Genomic DNA, 23,566 nt, shown 5'->3' with positions numbered 1-23,566 from the left:
CCTTCCAAGAAGCAGTAAAATGCTTCTCCTCCACCTCCACTTCCTTCTCATCTCCCTTCTCCTCCTCCACCTCCTACTTCAAATTCACATCATCATCATCATCCAGGAGCCTTCTACATACACACCTCAAAGTAAGTGAATTTTTCTACCTTTTATGTTGAATTTAGGCAATTTTCGGTGAGCTGGAACCAATTACCCAAAAGTCCATTGAAACAATGGTTTCGGTTAACGAGATTTTCGGTTAACGAGCAACCTGCTGGAACGGATTGTGCTCGTTAACCGAGGGACCACTGTAGATATTTTGGGGTTTTAGTAGGTAGGGAATACCATAGCAGTATATATATCTGGTGGAGCAGTATGAATGAATGTGAATGGAGGAAGTGTGTGTTTGTGTATTTGTAATTGTAGATATAAATCTTGTAAGCATGTTGAGTTCTCTGTTTACAAATAGTTTGAGTAAACTTGAAGATCCTTGGTAAGCTTTTGGATGGTACAGTATTGCATATAAGTAGTTTATAATCTGTAAATCCCTTTCTCCAGTGTTCACAAAATATATATTTTTGATTATGCTGAGATATAAAGATAATGTTTTAAGGATAGTACAGTACTGTACTTAATTTACAGTATATGTTTGAAGGACAGTACAGTACAGTTGTACCCCGATTTACGCGGTCAATTGAACCCACAGGGTACCGCGTTAAGTGAAATCCGCGTAAATGGAACAACAGAACATATGGGATTAATTCCAATAGAGACTGGCCCGACCCCCAAATTCCACTTTTTGACGACACACAACTATGTTGTAGTAAAAATATTATCTTAACTTTATGATGGTATGCATACACAATTAATAATTAAGAGAAATATCAATAATATTAGGTTTTTTAACACTTACATTAGTAGAAAAGATGGCTGGACACATGGGGATGGGCGGTTGGTTCCAAGGCAGAGTGCAGATTATTGGCCCTCACCTGTATCACTTGTATCAATTGTATCACTATCCACCACAGAGGCTTGCAGGGCCTCTTTGTCAAACCCCTCAAAGTCCATATAAGTCCATATCCTCATTATAATTATCACTATCACTGACTTGGGCCGGCTGTGGTGGGTGAAGAACTCGGTAATGTTTTGATGACTGGGCGACCTTGTGTGCATCCTGCCCGCGCCGCTTCCCGCGTATATGAGTAGATGCACCGCGTTAAGTGAAAGTTCGGTTCTGGCGAGGCAACTCGTATATGAGAAATCGCATTAAGTGAAACCGCATAAAGCGGGGTACAACTGTACATGATTTTATATATTTAAGGACTGTTTATGATTTATGTATTGTTTGTTTTAAGGACAGTACTTTATTTATAATGTTTTTAGGACAGTTCTTAATTTTTATATTTTAAGGACAGTACCGGTACATTATTTATATACAGAGTACTGTACTGTACATGATTTATAATGTTTTTAGGGCAGTTCTTGATTTATATGTTTTAAGGACAGTACATGATTACTGTACTGTATATGTTTTTAGGATAGTACAGTATAGTCTGGGTTTATGCGGATATTTTATACGCGCCAATTATTAGTTACGCGGTACATTCCTTAATTTACGCAGCAAGTGGCGGGCAAGCGGCTGGACGCTGATGTCAGACTCGTGCCGATGACGTCGCGGACTGTGATTGGGTCACGTATCCTTTCCACCCACGCACCCCCTCCGCCGTGCGCTGTGATTGGTCTATTTAACCTTGCTTGCCCAGTCAACAAAACATTACAGAATTCTTCACCCTCCACCCACCACAACCAGCCCAAGTCAGTGATAGTGAGGATATGGACTTTGAGGGGTTTGACAAGGAGGCCCTGCTAGCCTCTGTGGTGGATAGTGATACAGGTGATACAGGTGAGGGCCAATAATCTGCCCTCTGCCTCAGAACCAACCCCCCATCCCCGTGTGCCCAGCCATCTCTTCTACTAACGAAAGTGTTAAAAAACCTAATATTGATATTTCTCTTAAATATTAATTATGTGTGCATACCATCATAAAATTAAGATGTTGTTTTTACTACAACGTACGTATTGTGTCGGAAAAAGGGTAGTCTGGTGGTCGGCCCAGTCTCTATTTCAATTAATCTCATATGTTCTGTTATTTTATTTACGCGTTTCATGTTATATGCGGACCTCCATGGGTTTAATTGACCGCGTAAACCCAGACTATACTGTACAATACTTGATTTATATGATTTTAAGATAGTACAGTACAGTAGAACGTCGATTTAAAGCGATTAAATTTAAGATTATTGATTTAAAGCGACACTCACAATTAAGGACAATGTTTTAATGTAAAGCGAATCTTTCCTATTTTGCGCGACTCAATCTGATGCATCATATTTTTAATTTCGCGCCTAATGTTTCTTTCGGCACGCTACACTGTCCTAAGGGCAAAGCTGTACTGTACATGTACTCTAAATGATTACTAAAATTTTTGTCTAGTGCAAACTATAGCATGATTATATTCAAATTAATCACTATCTTATAAGAATTCCATCAATGTAAATTATATTCTCCCTGGTCACTTATGTGACATTTTATAAGCCAAAAACAAAAACTCAATCTAAAGGACATAAATAAACAAATAAATACTTCACTAGACCTTCGGTTCCAACTGTCAAACATGTCACTGTCACTTCCCTCCCTCCCTCCCTCCCTCCCTCCCTCCCTCTCCCCCATCTTCCCAGCCATGGTTTGGTTGTTATAGGCTTTAGGTTTTTTCTTATATAATATCACAGACTTAAGTTAGGATAACATATTTTGCATTGTAAGAATCCTTGCAAGACAGCAAATAATTTGAATATAAACATCATATATTTTGCAGAATAGTTAAAAATTTTATCCCTTTGTAATAAAATTAATTAGAACTACAATTTGTATGTCTAATGCGAACTATAGCATGTATATATTCAAACTAATCACTATCTTATAAGAATTCCAGCAATGTTAATTATATTCTCCCATGTCAGTTCAGTGGCATTTTATAAGAGAAAAACTTAGTCACTCTTAAGGACAGATAAATAAATAAGCACTAGACCTTGGCATCAATTGTAAAACATATTACCTCACCACCCCCCCCCCTCCTCCATCTTCCCATCAGCTGATTGCTAGTAAACAGACCATTTCACGTCCCATAATTTTAGCTGTGCTGATTTATTAGTTTTTGTTTTAACATAATACTTCAAAAATCAATGTTTTGTTTATTACAGGAGATGGGCTGAGGTGCACCTGGGTAGTCTCTCAGTTTATTTAGTATTTTGTGTTTCTCTCAAGTACAAACTAAATTATTCCATTGAAACAACACTTCGATCTATTGCGAATTCGGTTTAAAGCAACCCTCTTGGAACGTATCTCGTGTTATATCGATGTTCTACTGTACTTTGATTTATAGTGATTTTAGGATTACTTGAATTACAGCTGCTCCCCGACTTACGACGGGGTTAGGGACCCAAATCCAGGTCATAAGTCGGAATGGTCGTAAGTCTGACACAGATAAAAAATAAAATGAAAATAATAAAAAACAAAAAATCTACAATGGAATACAGTACAGTAAAAGTAATAAATAATGAGGAATGGATACAGTGTGACTGAGCACTTACCTTTAATGTAGTCAGCTGAATGCACACGGGTCCCCCATAATTTTCTATTTACAGTACAGGATACATGGAGACTATATTAAATGGATGAAGCAGAGGAGGAGACAGGGCTGGGTGGATCATCAATGTCACTTTCTTCAGACAGGTTTATGTGCTGTGGAAACTTGCTGGTTGAAGGTATTGGATCATCTTGAGGGAGTGAAGAGGCAGCACTGGTGGGGCATGAGGAGACAGCAATGGGGGACTTCTTAAAATAGATGTCCAATTTAGACTGCACAGTTTGCTTTTTCTTTTTGTTATAAATTTCCCTGTAGCAATCAAGTGCATCTTGGACTATTCTGTCAACTTTGGCAAAACGCTCATAATTTTGATCCATTCCGTTAAACATTTGCATCCCCTTATTAATTGTAACAAATTCCTCTGCAATTTGCTTTACTGAAAAGTTTTTGGGGGTGCTGGTCCTTCTACATTTCGACTCGCTTCTTCCTCTGCATTTTTGTGTGCTTCCAGTTCGATAAGATCTTCGTTACTTAGCTCTTCTGCTACACTTTCAACCAACTGTTCAACATCTTCATTATCAATTTCTAACTGAAGCTGTTTACCTAACTCCACTATCTTGTTACTAATCTCAGAAATAACTTAATTTTCATTAAATCCTCTGAAACTGTTCACATATCTTTTCAGTGTTTTCTTCCATATTCCATTCATGCATTGTTGTGTAACCTGATCCCATGCTGCAATAATGTTCTTTATACATGTCAAAATGTTGTACTCCTTCCAAAACTCTCTGAGCGTTTTCTCACCTTCAGTAGCAGCAACAGCCTGAGCGAAGGTCGTACGTAAATAATTTGCTTTAAAGGCAGCAATAGCACCTTGATCCATGGGTTGGATGACAGAGGTAGTGTTAGGTGGAATGTAGACTACCTTAACATCAGGGTGCATGTCGTCCAGGTGTGATGGGAGTCCTGGAGCATTTTCCAAAATCAGCAAAATCTTGAATGCAATCCCTTGTTGCAGACAATACTCCTTGGCTCGAGGAATGAAACAATTCATGAACCAATCCTCAAACAGTACTAGGGTCATCCAGGTTTTCTTGTTACTGTGATAAAACACTGGCAGTGTGTGCTTGCTGACATGTTTAAAAGCCCTGGGGTTCTCTGAATGATAGATCATGAAGGGCTTGATCTTGAAACCAGCAACATTCCCCCGCAACAGAAGTGTAATTCTGTCCTTGAATGCCTTGAATCCTGGCATTGTTTTTGCCTCTTTGTGGATGTATGTTCGCTCAGGCATGCGCTTCCACAATAATCCAGTTTCATCCACATTGAATATTTGCTCAGGCAAATAATTCCCTTCCACAATCACACGATCTAGCTCCTCCTTAAAAGCTTCTTCAGCACCAATATCAGCACTAGCTACCTCTCCACTCATCTTAACATTATGTAAACTGTAGTGGTTCTTAAATCTGTTAAACCACCCATGACTTGCTGTGAAGGTTTGTTCACACTCATCTCCTGCCTGCTCCATCAGGCTTTCGAACAGGCTTCTTGCCTTAGCCTGTAAGGTTAGAAGGCTTAAGGGTACACGCTTATGTATTTGGTCTTCCATCCATATCACCAATAATTTTTCCACATCGTGAATGGGGGCCTTGTCTTTTCTTCGTAATTATAGTTCCCTTTATAGGTGCTGATCCTTTCACTACATCACGAATATGTTCTTTGTCCTTCAGAATAGTGGATATGGTCGAGTGCGAAAACCCTAGGTCACGTGAAATTGTTGCTACAGTTTTCTGTTTTCATACTGCATTATTATCTTCATTTTTGTCTCAAAAGTAATTGACTGTCTCCTTTTCTTCTGAGCACCACCACCACTCTCACTTCTACGCTTTCCAGTCATGATAAAGTCAATTAAATACGAAAATAATGTCAGTACACAGCTAGATCAGTATAGGATACGACAGCCAAACACCAACTAATCGCTCTACTGCATGGGAGCTGTACCCACGTGGTGACCCAAGCCACACTCTCGTACGGGACGGAAACGTTTCGGTATAGAAAATGCGCGCGTCGTTTGAAAAAAATTTTGGTCCTGACCGCGCGGTCGTATGTGCGGATGGTCATTATGGACAGAGCAGGTCGTAAGTGCGGGTGGACGTAGGTCGAGTAGGTCGTAAGTCGGGGAGGAGCTGTATATGTTTTTAGGATAGTCCAGTACATGATTTATATGTTTTAAGGACAGTACGTTGTTGATTTCTGTATTTTTTAATCTTTCATGTTGTCAGAGTAATATCATCAGTCATTCAAGTTTTTGTCTATATAAGATCATTATTAATCTGGATTCATATTCTCAGGTCCCAACGGTCCTGTGTGGTGGGTACGTGACTGTGTTCAACGACTGGTTCCCGATGCCTCATCTCCTGATCGTGCCAAGGTATTTTTCATGTGTTGTGAAGTAAAACTTTTAATTTGTTGCTCAAACTTCCTTATGAGTTATACAAATATGTTTACAAAAGAAAAATATACTTTCATCATACAGAACCCCTTATTTACATGGTTTGAATAAAAACTGGATTCACTTATACAGCCAAAATCAATAATTGAGTCACAAGGAGAGCGTCGAAGTCAGGTAAGTGAGAAGCAGGGCACCTGAATGGGTCTCAAACCCCCCCATTAACCACTAGTTACATAGTTGGAACTATCGCAGACCTTAAGCTCCGCCCGCTCTCGTGGCCCAGTGAGTGTACTGTAAATTTTCTTTACCCGTCATTCGAATGTTTATATGCATACTTTGAGTGAAAATTTAATACAGTCAGTTCTGCTATAACGCGATAGTTGTGTTCTTGTAAAACATTGTGTTATAGAAATTCGCGTAATAGAAATAACAGGGCTTATGGAGAAAATAGGGTTAGGTGCAGATTACTACTCGAAATCGAAAAAAATTTAGTAGTTAGCCTAACACAAAGGATAGCACAGTCTAAATAAATGTTACATTCATATCTAATAATGAAATCATACAGTAAATGTAACACTTTACCTTGAAAAAATATGAATATAACTTGATGGGGGAGAAGGGTGATTTTGAGGTAGATAACATCGAGCTTCTCTTCAAGGGTTATAGCCTTTCTTTTACGATCATCACCGGGAATTCGATCACCAGAACGCTTCTTGGAGATATTCTTCTTTACCATATTCACAGTTAATACCACAAAATTGGAGAAATAGTAAGCAAAAATCGCGTTACAGCAAACAAGTATTCGCGTTATACAAATATCGTTCCTCTATTCATAAATCGCGTAAGAGCCAATTCGCGTTGTCAAAACACGCGTTATAGCAGAACCCACTGTACAAAGAAGAACTTATGAGGTTGATTCATATTTAATATAGCTGACATAATTAATGTAAATTGTAATCCAAAGAATTGGAATTAGCTGGTAACTACACATAATTGAAGGTAAATTGACTATACACCTTGGAAAGTTTATTCTTATCTCAATAGATTAACATTACAATTAAAAGTTATTAAATTGTAATCCCTTTCAATTTCTTGCTACCTCTGAATACAGTTTCTTGTGAATTACTATGATGCATAACCATTCAGTTGAGTGGATGGCAAATAAATCAAACATTTGAATGCAAGCGGCATAGAGAGCTAGGAGGAAAGGCTTAAACCTATTCTTCAATCACTATTTAGACAATGGATAATTAGAAGTCTATCGTTATGAATACATAACCATAATAGTTCTGTAATGTAGCATATATACCCAATAGAGACTCAAATTGGAAAATTGTGCAAATGGCTCATAAGACAATAAATCCTCACCCTTCCCCCCTTACTCCCCCCAACCTCCCTTTGCCCTACTTCCCCACCCCTCCATCTCAACTTGCTGGCTACATCTGCTTGTCCTTACCATTCTTTTACATACTCTATAACTTTTCTTCAGTATCTTATTGGACACCTTCAGTTTCTTTAAAGCAGTCTTATACATCATTGATTTTTATCATGCACTTATAAACCAAAATAATAAATTACAATATTATGTTCCTATATTCTGCTGGTCATCCCCATAGTGGTGCGAAGCAAACTATCGCTGATGGGGTCGAGAATGGTATACTACAAGACAGCAAGTCTATTGTACAGTACAGTCAGTTCTGCTATAACGCGATAGTTGTGTTCTTGTAAAACATCGTGTTATAGAAATTTGCGTAATAGAAATAACAGGGCTTATGGAGAAAATAGGGTTAGGTGCAGATTACTCCAAATCGAAAAAAAAAATCGTAGTTAGCCTAACACAAGGATAGCACAGGCTAAATAAATGTTACATTCATATATAATAATGAAATCATACAGTAAATGTTACACTTTACCTTGAAAAAATATGAATATAACTTGATGGGGGAGAAGGTTGATGTTGAGGCTGAGGAGTCATGAAACATCAAGCTTTTCTTCAAGTGTTATAGCCTTTCTTTTACGATCACCACCGGAAATGCGATCACCAGAATGCTTCCCAGAGATATTCTTCTTTTCCATAGTCACAAAATTGGAGAAACAGTAATCAGAATTCACTGAGGACACTTAAAAACTTCACACGTGTTTCAAACTGAAAGTGTGGAGTAAACAGAGCGCGCGGGTCTAAAACGCTATGTATTTTGTTTTTCTCTCTTATTTAAAATTTTACAATTTACATATACAGTAGTACCGCGCTTAACGCGGTCAATAAAACCCACAGGGTACCGTGTTTAATGAAAACCGCGCTAAGTGAACAACAGAACATATGGGATTAATTCCAATAGAAACTGGCCCGATCCCCAAACTCCACTTTTTGACGACACATAACTATGTTGTAGTAAAAATTTTATCTTAACTTTATGATGGTATGAACAAACAAGTAATATAGAAGAGGTTAGGTTAGGAAAAATAAAGGTTAAGTTAGGAAAAATAAAGGTTAGGTTAGGAAAATTAAAAGTTAGGTGTAACACTTACATTAGTAGAAGACACACACTGCGCAACCTTACAGCACGGCTTGCCCAGGCGGAGGGAGGCAGGAGGAGGGAGAGGCGAGAGCAGGCAGGCAGGCGGGTGGTGGGTGGGGCGAATCTAAAAATAGCGTCTCGAGCCGGACACTCACTGCGTATACGTGGAAAAAACCCGCGTTAAGTGAAAGTTCGGCTCTGGCGAGGCACCGCGTATACGGTAAAACGCGCTAAGTGAAACCGCGTTAAGCGGGGTATTACTGAACTGTACAGGTATACTGTATACATAAATATTACATAAATTATATCTGCAATTCTTCACAAACAAAACACATAAATCAATTGAACATGTGATGTCGAACGTGAACTGTAAACATTGCGCCAAGCCACAACACTGTACAGTACACTTTAAGCGCTACGTGTTTTGTTTTTCTCTCTTATTTAAAATTTTACAATTTACATATACTGTACAGGTATTTCTTCACAAACAAAACACATAAATCAATTGAACAAGTGATGTCGAACGTGAACTGTAAACATTGCGCCAAGCCACAACACTGCACAGTACACTTTAACACCTTAAATGCTACGTATTTAGTTTTGCTCTTTTATTTAAATTTTTACAATTTACATATATATATATATATATATATATATATATATATATATATATATATATATATATATATATATATATATATATATATATATATATATATATATATATATGTAAATTGTAATTTACATATTATTCATATTATGCTACAGCGCCCACAAAACATGAGAAACGTTTGAGTCCCCCAGTAGAGATGTCCGTTCTCTATCCACTTCAGGATGTCTTAGTCCTCCGTTTTCTTTTTGTGTACTCGCTCAGGGACTCTAGTATTTCTGTATATAACACAGGATGATAAGGGAATTTGAATTTATTTGTTTATTTATTTATTTATTTATAATACAGTATTACCCCGCCTAACGCGGTTTCACTTAGCGCGTTTTATCATATACGCGGTGCCTCGCCAGAGCTGAACTTTCACTTAACACGGATTTTTTCATCATATACGCGGTGAGTGTCCGGCTCGAGACGCTATTTTTAGATTTGCCCCACGCGCCACCCGCCCGCCTGCCTGCCTGCCTCTCCCTCCTCCTCCCTCCGCTTGGGCAAGCGGCGCGGTAAGGTTGCGCAGTGTGTGTCTTTGTTGTGTTATCACTGACGTCATATGACGTATCGGACTGTGATTGGCCATGCATCCCTACCCCCCTCTGCTACTAGCTGTAATTGGCTAAAAGTATTATGACGTGACCACCCCGGGGAGGGAGGGAGGGAGGGAGGAAAGACGATGCTTGACCTAGCCGCGGCAGTTTCATCCCTCAAGGCCACACCGTGTAAACTCGCATCCATTGTTCCGTAAAATGGCTTCCGCCGGACCACCACCGCCACCAGAGAGAGACCTTTCCTTTCCTGGACCCAGCGGCACTAAGCCAAAGAAGACACGACGTTCCTTAAGCTACGAGGTGAAGTACCAAATTGTTCAAGATTTGGAGAAAGGAACACGGCAAGTTGATCTCGCGCGCCAGCATGGCGTCAACAAATCTACGATTCGCACGATCAAGAAGGATGCAGCCAAGATCAAAGAGCACATGAAAATCACAAAGTCTGCAGGTGCTTCATCTATCAGGTATTGCCAGAACAGGGTGCTGGCAAAAGTGGAAAATTTGCTGGTGAGTTGTTTGATTCGTCAGGCGCGACGCAACATGGCGGTGGACACGCGCTCAGTGCAGGAGTACGCACGTGAGCTATACGCAGCAGTGTCACGTAAGCTGGGAATTGCAGAGCCCAAACCCTTCAATGCTTCCTCTGGTTGGCTGCATAGGTTTAAGAAGAGGAACAAGATCACCAACATCAACATTGGTGGTGAGGAAGCGAGTGCTGACCGTGTGGCGGCTAGAGATTTTCCTCCGTTCTTACGTGAGATTATGGAGGAAGGACAGTACACTGACAACCAGGTGTTTAACATGGACGAATCTGGTCATTTCTGGAAAAAGTTACCTTCCAAGACCTTCGTTGTCCAGTCTGCCAGCAAGGTAAGGGGTCGGAAGTTGCAGAAGGAACGCATCACCGTCCTGTTTACCACCAATGCCTCCGGTACCTGTAAACCAAAGTTATCGGTGATTCACACAACCCGCAAGCCGCACGCCTACAAGAATATGGACATGAACAAGCTTAATGTCCACTGGCTAACCGCACGTAAGGCGTGGATGTCCTCTTCTCTGTCCCTCTTCTGGTTTGACAACTGTTTTGTTCCCGACGTGAAGAAATTCTGCGAGCAACAGAATGTTTCATTCAATATTTTGTTGCTCCTTGAGAACGCACCTGGACACTCGCCCCTACTTATGGATCGTCACCCCAACGTAAAAGTGGTCTTCCTTCCTCCCAACACTACGTCATTAATCCAGCCCATGGACCAGGAGTTGATCTGCAATGTGAAAGCTGCGTATTCTGCAAAGAAGTTCAAGCTCCTGAACGACTCTACCAACACCAAGGATGAGTTGCGTAAGCTGGGTGACACCGACAGCGAGAGCAAAAGCGACGAGGACAAGGAACAAGAGGTGGTGACTCAAGAACTTCTCGTCAAACAATTTTGGAAGAAGTTTAACGTTAAATAAGCTGTAGACTTCTTGGTGGAGGCATGGGATCTGCTGACTACTGCTACGATTCGTCACGCATGGAGACATGTGTTGCATGGCATACCAGGTGAGAGGAGGAGTGAACCTGTGACTGGTGAGGTTCAGACTGTTGCAGTAGCAGTGGACCTTGCCAGAGAAGCTGCGCTCAATATTACAGCTGAAGGCTTCTCCGAGACCACCAACGAAGACATCCTGGAGGTGATCAGAGATCCTGAAGTGACTGCCGACGAGATGTTGGAAGAAGAACACGCCAGTGAAGAGGAGGAAGAAGGTGCGTCATTCTCCGAAGAACCTAGTTTAAGTCATAGTGATATTAAGTGTGCCATAGAGTTTGCAGAGAAAATTAAGTCCGTCCTTTCCCGCGACAATGACGATGACCGCTATGAAGTCTTCCATACCCGGCTGGTGCAGGCTATGGAGCCGTACATCACGGTGTATCATGACAACATAAACACCAGCCGTCAAAAAAGCATAACCGAGTTCTTCGCCCGCAACCCACCACAGCCAGCCCAAGCCAGTGATAGTGACAGTGAAGTTGACTTTGAGGGATTTGTCAGGGAAGCCCTGACAACTGTAAGTGACAGTGATGGTGATTCACCTAGTAATGGTGATTCACCTGAGGGCCAGTAATCTGCCCTCTGCCTCGGAACCAGCCTCCATCCCCGTATGCCGACCCATCTCTTCTACTACCGTAAGTGTTCCACCTAACTTTTAGTTTCTCTAACTTAACCTTCATTTTTCCTATGTTAACCTTTATTTTTCCTAACCCAACCTCTTCTATATTACTTGTTTTTTCATACCATCATAAAGTTAAGATAAAATTTTTACTACAACATAGTTATGTGTCGTCAAAAAGTGGAGTTTGGGGGTCGGGCTGGTTTCTATTGGAATTAATCCCATATGTTCTGTTGTTCACTTAACGCGGATTTCACTTAACACGGGACCCTCTGGGTTCAATTGACCGCGTTAAGTGGGGTACAACTGTATACTGTAATATATTAAATACAGTATACTGCAAGTATTTTCTTTAATTTATATACTTGTTTCGCGAAAAAGGGAGGCTACCATTATACCTGGTACATATATGGTGATCATTAAGGACCAAACTCCGAATCCATGACGTGACTTCTGTTCATCATTTATATCCTAAATTTACCACTGTAGGTAGTTTCAAGAATTAATGCAGTCATTTACTGAATATTCTTTGCAAAAAACCAAATTTAAATTAATTATTTATAGGAGATAAGTATTATGATCAGTAAATATACAGATATGCATTACTGACCACCTCCGAACACAAGGACGGCTAAAAATAGCCACAGGCGGTCACAGTCAAGATCACTTTCCCTTTCTTGTCACTGGCAAATGGGGGGGGGGGTGATGATAGCAGCTCTGTTTATTACCGGGGTATATTGTTCTTTTATGGTATGTTAGACTGGTTTATAATACATTTTTATTATTTTAATATACCGGTAATCTTCATTTTAATCCAGCTTCCCAAACGTAAGTTTCAGTATAAAATAATTAGTGGTAGGACCTTGTGAGTGGTTTACTGTATACATATATATTACATAAATTATTTCTGCAATTCTTCACAAACAAAACACATAAATCAATTGAATATGTGATGTCGAACGTGAACTGTAAACACTGTGTGTGATGTAAAGAGAGCGCGGGTGTAAAACGCTATGTAATTTGATTTTCTCTTTTATTTAAAATTTTACAATTTACTTATAATATATAGGTATACTGTATACATAAATACAGTGGGGTATGCTATAACGAACGTAATTGGTTCCAGAACCTCGTTCGTTATAGCATTCGTTCGTTATAGGATTAATCCGTTCCAGGCCCCCAAATACAACCACTTAACACTGAAAAAATTCTGTGGAAAATGTAAAAAATACGGTACTTTATCTTACCTTAGTGTTATTCAGCATGCAGGTACCCCTAAACACTGGCACATCACTATCACTTCCACTGGGAGTCTTGGCTTTAAGGTCCTCAAACAATTGTTTAGCCTTCTCACAAATTATAGCTTCACTAATGTTACCACCTGCCATTTCTTTCTCCTTTATCCACACTAAGAGTAAATTTTCCATCTCTTCAATCACATTACACTTTGCTTTGCTAAGTCTAAAGATTCCCTTAGCCACTTGCACAGTTTTTAACTCCTCTTTATTCTTCAAAATCGTACATATAGTCGATTTAGCCATCCCATATTCATCACTAAGTTTCGCAATGCTTCTTCCATTCTCACGTTTCTTTACAATTTCTTTCTTAGTTTCAAGGGTTATTAGCTTTCTCACTCGCTTTGGACGACTCATTGTTACAATTGTATACTTGTATAACAAAATAGTTATACAAATAACGCGAATTTCCACATCAAAAGACGAAATTTCAACAATAACAGTGGTGCACTGGCTACACAATGAGACAAAGATGGCGCCTGACGCTCTTGTTGTGGGTCGCGGTACAACAATATTCATGCGCCAGGCGAAATAGTCCCGTATTCATCCGCGTTCGTTGTAGGAGTTGCGTTCGTTATAGCATTCTCAATTTTATAGGTAAAACCGTTCGTTATAGGAATATTCGTAGTAGGATCCGTTCGTTATAGCATACCCCACTGTATTACATACATTATTTCTGCAATTGTTCACAAACAAAACACATAACTCAATTGAACATGTGATGTCGAACGTGAACTGAAGTCATAACAACCGTTCGAGTGGAATCGCGTTAGAGCAAACGAGTTTGCGTTTTACAAATATCGTTCCTCGATTCATAAATCGCGTTAGAGCAAACGAGTTCGCGTTTTACAAATATCGTTCCTCGATTCATAAATCGCGTTAGAGCAAATTCGCGTTGTCAAAACACGCGTTATAGCAGAACTCACTGTACCGGTAGGTTTTCAAATTTTGACAGTTTTTAATTCAACTTTTTATTTGGACACCAAAAAAAAAAAACTACACAATTTCAAATATCGAAGGGTTTGAGCGGTCTGCCAGTTACCGTATTTTGTATTTTGCGTATTTTGTATTTTGCGGCTTAGAAGAAGCACTTTTTATTAAAAAAAATATGCCTTGAAAATTACCATGTGTCTTCCACAACGCTAATTGATGGGTTGTAGCGGAGGTTTTCTTAGGATCAACTGAAACCAGCCCCTTACAAAGACTGTTCCCTCATTACTTAGCAATTAAAAGTATTCTCTATACTATAAAGCAATTGATTCAACTAATATTGTTGATATACTGCAAAAAATACAATTATTTACTTAGTAGGTAAAAAATAAAAAAGCCTTTTTTTCTAAAAACCAGTTATTTGTGATATAGTCCAGAATGTGAAGCCTAGTTTATACCTAGGTATGTTAATGCCTAGCAATAACTTGCCGGGCCAACATACAGGCAATTAAAACATCTAATAATTACTTAATACATTGCTACCTGGCATTTAATTGCAATTCTCAAAACCCCCTCCCTCACCCTCCATCACACGCACCCTCCATCACAGGCACTGCCACCGTCATCTCTTGCCTTAGAGCGGGCAGTATAACAAATGTCAACTCTCAAGGGGTGGAGATGGGTGGGTTATCAGCGTCGCATTCTGGACTACAGTGAACCCTCACTTTACGCGGTCAGTTGAACCCACGGAGGCCCATGTAAAGTGAACAACATAACATATGGGATTAATTGAAATAGAGACCGGGCCTACCCCCAAACTCCACTTTTTCCCGACACAATACCTATGTTCTAGTAAAAATAACATCTTAATTTTATGATGGTACACGCACACAATTAATATTTAAGAGAAATAGAGAAATACAGTCGCCAAGTTAATGTCCATTCAAATAATGGACTCAACTCCCCCCGCTCTTCTCACACTTGCTGGCTCCTCCCCCTGAGAAATGTTTGTGGGAAAACACTAGATTTTAAGGTATAGTAATAAATAATACCTCAAACTAAAGTTAGGATAATATAATTGACATTGCTGGATTCCTTGCAAGACCAGGAATATTTTGAATATAAATGTCATATATTTTGCACAAAAGATAACATATTTACTCAGAGTAAAGAAAATACTTACATTAGATCTAAAATTTGTATGTCTAATGGAAAACCTATGATGTTTATATTCAAAATGATCATCAAATTGTAAGAATTCCAGCAATGTAAATAAATTATATTCTGGCCGGGTAATTTGTATGAATTTTATGAGCTAAAACAAATATCTTCAGTTAATAAAAAAAAATATTCTTCACGACACTATCTGTCAATCAAAATACCCCACCTTGCCTCCCCCCCTCTTCCCACCACGCCAGCTGGGTCGGTCGGTCCCTCCCTCCCCCCCACCCCCCACCTTCCCTCCCTACCAGAGAAATGTTTGGGAGAAACCAGAATATTTACCTTTTAGTAATAAATAATACCTCAGACTAAAGTTAGGATAATATAGTTCACATTGCTGGATTCCTTGCAAGACCAGGAATATTTTGAATATACACGTCATATATTTTGCACAAAAGATAACATATTTGCTCAGAGTAAACAAAATACTTACAGTAGATCTAAAATTTGTATGTCTAATGCAAAATCTATGATGTTTATATTCAAAATGATCATCAAATTGTAAGAATTCCAGCAATGTAAATTATATTCTGGCCGGGTAATTTGTATGAATTTTATGAGCTAAAACAAATATCTTCAATAAATAAACAAAATATACTTACCCAAATACTATCTGTCAATCAAAATACCCCACCTCCCCCCTCTTCCCACCTGCTCCCTGGGTCCCTCCCTCCCTCACCCCCACCTTCCCTCCCTACCAGAGAAATGTTTGGGTTATAACAGTATATTTACATTTTTAGTAATAAATAATACCTCAGACTAAAGTTAGGATAATATAATTGACATTGCTGGATTCCTTGCAAGACCAGGAATATTTTGAATATACACGTCATGTATTTTGCACAAAAGATAACATATTTGCTCTGAGTAAACAAAATACTTACAGTAGATCTAAAATTTGTATGTCTAATGCAAAATCTATGATGCTTATATTCAAAATGATCATCAAATTGTAAGAATTCCAGCAATGTAAATTATATTCTGGCCGGGTAATTTGTATGAATTTTATGAGCTAAATAAAAAAATTATACTTCACCCGGGTATATGAGAATTCCGGTTCTGGCAGCGTAAATGTAGAAACGCATAAAAAAAGCGGGGTATTACTGTATATCATAAAAACTGTTTTAGAAAAAAACGGCCTTTTCTTCAATCCAGAATGCGATGCCTAGCTTGAATACCAAAGCAGGAGGTGGAGAGGGAGATGACATTGCATACAAGGCTCCACTAGCTTAGGTCCAGATTATGATTATAAACCGTTTGGAATATTTTCAAATATTGGGAACATTTACCGGAAGGTAAAATGTTAATTTACATATCTCAACGAGGATACTTACTTTATTCTGATGAGGAAGAAGGTCCTGGTTGTGGAGATTGACTAGGTGGGGAAGGGGACCTCAGTACCACCACATGTGAAGCATCTTTCAGAGATAGATGAAGATAGTTGTTTTTAAAATTTTTTGAAGATCTCCAAAAGCCCACTTCTTTGATCTGACTGAGGCTCATATGCCACAGACAGGCACAGACCCTGCATATTTCCTGGTGTCATGTGCCAAAAATTTCTTACCAGGGTCTGCTTGATTCACTAACTGAGATGAATATTTTGTCATTTGACTAGGAGACAATTTCTTACCATCCTGTGATGAGAATACATAGGGGCCTCAATTAGGGATCTGGTTAACCATTCCTGAAGATTTTTAACTGGGCACAATATATGAGGAACCCTTGTCTCATCCATTAGCCATTTTATCCTAATAGGTTGAGCTTGAAAATCCTCCCTTTCATTTTTTTCTTAGGATCTCTGTAGGAAAAATGGTAACATCTTCCTCAGAAAATACCAATAATGATGGATTATTGGAAATTGAAATCAGCTCACTGATTCTCATACCTGTTGCTATTGCTAGAAGGAAGGCTGCCTTCTAGAGCAATCTGTCCCGGATCATATTTTTATTGTAATTAGGCCCCATAAGAAATTGAGTAACTTTTTCTAGAGACCAAGGTGGGATTCTCTTAGGCCAAGGGGATCTCTGAATGAAAAAGGATGATCTAAGTATTTGATAAATCCTTGGGTTCAAAGTATTATTAAAACCCCACGCCAGAGGGTCAACCAATGCTGATTTATAAGATGCAATTGTCGATCCTTGAAGGTCTTTAACTCTGAACAGAAATTCTAAAAATTCTAACACAATTGTTTCTGACAATGTCTAGAGTCGTTATCTTGATAAATTGCATAGAAGTTTGGGGTCTATGACCTGCTATTACTTGGTTAGCTATATTGGAATTAAAAAACAATCTATTTAAACTTCTTTTGAGCAACTCCAAGCGTGAAGTGCCCAGGATGTCTCGAACTGAGAATGCAGTACCTGGTCTAGACATCCTTGTTGCAATTGTAGTGGATGTGGGCACCTGTCCAACAGATCCAGGCACCAAGGTTGCAATTAAGTGGACCTTGCCTTGGAAAGATCTGAGTTTGTGAACCACTGTGGGCAACATTTTCACAGGTGGGAACAGATTGAATTCCAACGGTTCCAGTATATAAGTAGAGAGCATTTCCTAAAAGATTCGATCATTCCAGAGATGCATAAAGTGGCATCTTGTGATTTTTTAGGGAGGCAAAGAGATCTATTTTTGGAGTTCCAAACTTCCTCACTAGACTCTTGAACTATGATACCTTTAGGGACCATTCTGTTTCTGTCGGTACTGGCCTGAGACGGTATATGAGTTGCCTTGAGGTAAAGTGTTTGTGTTACACAAACTTTGAAATCTTTTTCTGACAGTTTTAGAAGGGGCCAAGATCTGGTTGAGCCTTGATGATTGAGACAAAACACTGCCGTTTTTTTTGTACATGGCAAACAAAATCGTCATATTTTTTAAATTTGGGTTTGCCAACAAAAAGAATAGGACAACTGAAAATTCTTTTATGTTTGTGTTTATCCCAAAGGGAGTTGCTCCACTTCCCTTGACTGAATTCCTCGTTTGAGGAATGGTATCCCCATTCTATTTTGGACGCGTCCGTACAAACGACCAAGTCTGTTTGAGGCGGAACCCAGGGAGAGGAACCGATTAGATTGTCCCAATTTTTCCACCAAGACAGAAGATTCTTGATCTGAATAGGGAGAGAAGAAACAAAATTTCTGTTTCTGTGAGTTAGTTGCTTCTTCCTTAACTTGCCCAAAGGAACTACTATTGTGACAAAATTCAACAGACCCAGTAGTTTTTACCAATCGTGCCAAGAAAACTTTTTCTTTGCGCAAAAGGCTTCTACCGGAAGTCAGAGGAGAGTTGATTTGTTATGACAGCTGGGCCGGAGCCAGACAACGGTTACCTAGTGGTATTTATTTATCTGTCATATAGAGAGAGTTTATGTTTTTCTCTTATAAAATGTTAATGAATTGACTTAAGAGAATATAATTAACATTGCTGGAATTCTTGTAAGAAGTGATTAATTTGAATATAAACATGCTATAGTTTGCAATAGACAAAATTTTTAGTATTCAGTACAGTGGGGTATGCTATAACGAACGGATCCTACTACGAATATTCCTATAACGAACGGTTTTACCTATAAAATTGAGAATGCTATAACGAACGAAACTCCTACAACGAACAGTATTTAATTTTTTTTTTTTTTTCTAATTTATTTATTTTATTACAAATATTAATGATATTCTTTATTTCAGGGGTTTAGATGCATATTTATGCACTTTTTTACAATTTTTACAATTTTATATTATATTTTTCAGTGTTAAGTGGTTGTATTTGGGGGCCTGGAACGGATTAATCCTATAACGAACGAATGCTATAACGAACAAGGTTCTAGAACCAATTAGATTCGTTATAGCATACCCCACTGTACTTAATTAGTACATATGACTAAAATTTTTATCTCTTGTGCAAAATATATGATGTATGCAGTAAAGTCAAATTATTCGCTGTCTAGCAAGGATTCCAGCAGTGTAATTTATATTCTGCTAACTTAAGACTGTTCCATTTTATGTCAAGTTTAGTCACTTTTATTGGCCTCCAGAACCTAACCCTATTTTCCTCATTGATTACATGTAATTATATATCGCGATTTAGTGCATAACGAACATCCTTGGACCCTATCTGGAGATATATCCCGACCCTACTGTACTATTTTGTCTGGCATTTCCACAATTTCCAGTGTAATAGTTGGTAAGTAAATATTCTATAGTTTAGGAACAATACTTGCAATATGCTTTAGAACAAAAAAAAAATTACTGTCTACTGTATAAAAGAATAAAGACTCGAAACATGAGGGGAATAATTACATTACAATGGAGAGGCTGTTTTAGGGAAAAATTGTATGGGAGTATTGTTACAAAAGTGCCTCATGTGTTATGGTTTAGAATCAACAAATATCCTAACTTTTTTTTTTTTCATAAATTGTCCTATGTATTGATGCTACATTATAAATGCAAAAGTTCACAACACTTGATATTTCAGCATATACAAGAACAACTTGTAAAGGAAAGTTATTTTGTATATTATGCAAAATAGCTTTCTTTTACAGGGAGTGTACTGTAGATTAGGAAATTTATATATTTTCCCAGGTATGAACTAAATAAATTAGTTTGAGAAAAATTATTTCTCTTGTTTACCGTGATGATTTTTTTTTTTCTTTTCAAATTATTCTTCCTTAAAATGTTAGGTTGTTTTTATTATCTTCAGGGTCTTACTGATCAAGATTGAATAGGATTTTAAGGGAATAAGCTCTTTGGAGAAAAAGGAAACAAAAATGGATATGTAGTTACATGCAATCTGTAATGCTGGGGAATGTGTACAGGCTATTCAAATGTAGACATCAGAAGTGTGCATATATATTGCCTGTCATATTAATATTACCTGTTCATTAATATGCCTCTGTTGATTCTCCTGTATCACTCCAGATTGTACATAACTTAAAAAAACCAAAACATATTCCATTGTTTGTTATATTTTTTATTTATAGATTCTTCTTGGGCTCAACCTGTATGGACTGGACCACAGTGTGACAGGAGGGTCTCATCTACTTGGCTCCCAGTACATCAACATCTTGTCTACTCACAAACCCAAATTCATTTATGATGATGAGTCAAAGGAGCATTATTTTGAGTACAAGTATGTTATTATGCTGACAGTATATGTTATCCATATTTATTTTCACTTTTGCACAGGATGGATGAAGTACACAAAGATAAGTCACAGCTGATGTGGAGTACAGTATTTTATGGGATAGGGTCATCTAGGAATCTAGCCTTCCATTTTCCCATCACTGCTTTGCTCAATTATATGAAGACTCAACATCTACTACATTTCCCAGGAGAACCATGGAAAACACAAAAAGTTTAAACAAATTACAGGTATTATACGGGAAAAACGAGACATTATTCTAAATTTCACCTTACGCAAGACTTTTCAAAGTAACATAGCATTACAATTTTCAACCAATAAAAATACAGGAGACCAAAGTACAAAACCAAAAACTGAACAAACTAAAACATACAGGAGGTATTCCCTTAAATGAGATGAGCCTTAGTGAGAAAAACAACAAATTACAGTAAGCCATGTCACAAATGGATGACTTTATTTCGTATTAATACAATGCCTCCATTATAAGGAGATCCATCTTACAGTTCCTCCCTCTAGGAACTGAGAACGGGTCGTCGTAGTTACAGACAGCTGAATGCGGTTGTTATGTGATTAAGTAGACTATTCAGAGATAATGGCCCAAGTTCTCATGGATGCGAGTTTTCAAATATCTTTGTGGTTTACCTATACAGTACTGTATATGCTGCCCTACAACTAGCACACACAATTTGATAAACAACTGAGGACTGAAAGTTTGTCGGTATTGTGTCTTTAGTTTTAAAGAATTTTTTAATCTGACTGTAGCACTGTATTTATGAAGACTGCAGAAATATAAGAAAATTCATTTACAGTGAATGTTTGTTCAATATTTAAGAATAATAATGAAATGCCAAATTACAGCTTAATTGCACAAGGGTGTAACTGGAATGTGTAAATAGTTCCAGAGTCAAAATGAATATGTGTATTTTTGTATTTTTCAAATCTTACAATAAAGGTGTAAATAAATGTGTGAATTTCTCCAGAATGCATAAAAGTGCTCTTTGGGATACTACTTCCAGTTGCAGTACCTTCACAAAAAAGCACCAGCATAGAGGATATACTGTATACCTATTTATTTAATGTGATTAATGTCTGTTCAGTTAAGTTGACAACAAAGTGAAAAACGGACTTTAAAAATTTTGTCATCCTCTTAACCGTATGTTAGTTACGAATTCATGCACAGCATATTACCGATCAAATCTGTAGGTTAGAATCCAAGTTTACCCTGGATTTAAACAGTTAATACTAATCAAGCTATTAGTGTAACCCCAAAATTGCAACTATAGCCCTTAAAGGGGATCTGAAGAGGTGAGTTACCACTGAAGGCTAAGGAGTCTCAGTGACACAGTAGCCTGCACAACCTTGCCTTCCATTGTTAATTTTAAGTCATACTGGATTTGCAGTACAGTACAAAGCATTCATCTTTCCATCTCCTCAGTTGATGACAGACTTCAGCTCTTTTCCCATTAGGAAGCATTTGGGAAGTATTATGGCTGTCCTTCATAATTTCTGCATTATGAGTGTAGTATCATCTATAAAATTTGCTTCTAATTGCAAAAGTTGTTTAAGTGAATTAATAAGCAAGTCATTTTCTGCTTATGGATAGTATTTTGTTGACTAGATAGTTGTCTGGCCTGTAGGGAAAGGCTATCCAGTTTGATTTTGAATATTAGACTTACAGGAAGCTATATTTTGAATGTTGGTTGGTGGGCTGATTGGAATTTTCCCAATGGGGTAATGCACGTGAATGTAATTTTGACTACTCATCAATTAGTTTGTGCTTTTCTAGGCTTCATAGAGGAGCAAGGGAAAATTCTCCAAGGGTTTTATTGTTTGATTAAATTGGGTTGGGGTGTTTAATGAGAACAAGGTTTTATGTTTGGATCATCTTTCAGTTGGACAAACCTTAATTGAGTTTTGCAATTTTCTTTTAGGAGTGTAAGTCTTTTCATCTCAACTGTAGATAGGTAGCAGTCTGTCAGTTAAGAAACTGGTTTCCTCCCTTCTTGTATAGCATTTTTAAATGTTAGATCATGGATATGATCATGATGATTTCAAAGTACAAGTATTTTCCTTAGTAAGGTGGCTGACTTAAACCACCTGAGTTTCGTTCAATGGGTAAACTTTCTCATAGGTGTCACATGGTGATAATCTCCACAAGAAAAGTGTCCCTGTTGTTCATTCTTATTGAGATGTACAGTCTCTTTCAAGATTCTTCGAACACTGTTGGTGACAGCTGGCAACTCAAGGCCGTTTGTTTACTATAATATGTAGTAAAAATTATGAATAAATGTAAAAGTGATCGGTGATTGGTTACTTAGTTCCCTGTTGCTTAATTTAATGATAGCGCTTTGTTGTTTCGTATTATATTATACTACGTACTATAGTAAACAAACGGCCTTGAGTTGCGAGCTGTCTCCAGCAGTGTTTAAAGAATCTTGAACGAGACTGTACCTTTTCATTAGAATTAACTTTAATTAGTGTTTTCTGTTTTAAGATATAGGTGTGAGTGTCAGTACTGTACTTACCACCTTACTCTAGTTATTGAGTTACCACCCTTGTTGGGTGTATGTTGTAGCAAGACTTAGAGCTTTATTTTTCTTGCTTGCTTTCTCTCACCTAGCTGGCATCAAATAAACGAGTCTCCTTGGATCAGCATAAGGAAATAAATGATGGAATATGAGAAATACAGTACTCATTTATAACTTAGTAAGGACAAAGAGATTCAGATTCCCTCCCTCCAATGGGTCTAGCTTGAAGTTTGGCTGACTGATTCTTGGCTCTGGAAATCCAGTGTGACTGAGGATTAACAATGGAAGGTAATATTGTACCAAGACTTATCACCTCTTGACCTGTCAGCTCTAAAATCCCCTTTTAAGGGATACAGTTGTGACAGGCATGATTTACTAATTGTTTAAATAGTACCAGCCATTACTGTCAATGGTAAGCCCGGTTTCTAACATAATATTTTAATGGTAATTATAAAGGAATATTGTCACAACTTTGTTCAAAAATTGGATTTACTGAAATAATT

The 23,566-nt window shown here is 38.1% G+C and overlaps 1 protein-coding gene across 3 annotated transcripts in view; it reads left to right on the top strand.

Annotated features, from left to right (window-relative positions):
* The window catches only part of LOC121868779 (chitinase domain-containing protein 1-like), a 55,814-nt gene that overhangs the window by 23,292 nt on the left and 8,956 nt on the right, over positions 1–23,566 (top strand). For 2 of the 3 annotated variants that reach the window (XM_042369683.1, XM_042369681.1), the window contains exons 7-8: positions 5,980–6,059; positions 20,375–20,523. In XM_042369683.1, coding sequence (XP_042225617.1) covers positions 5,980–6,059; positions 20,375–20,523 — 229 coding nt within the window. Of the gene's footprint in view, positions 1–5,979; positions 6,060–20,374; positions 20,524–23,155; positions 23,527–23,566 lie in introns of those variants that run through there. The other variant, XM_042369682.1, reaches the window with a different exon arrangement.

This window comes from Homarus americanus, unplaced genomic scaffold, assembly GCF_018991925.1.
Source record: "Homarus americanus isolate GMGI-L3 unplaced genomic scaffold, GMGI_Hamer_2.0 scaffold30535, whole genome shotgun sequence".
Classification (NCBI taxonomy): domain Eukaryota; kingdom Metazoa; phylum Arthropoda; class Malacostraca; order Decapoda; family Nephropidae; genus Homarus; species Homarus americanus.
This window is presented reverse-complemented; position numbering and strand designations above follow the sequence as displayed.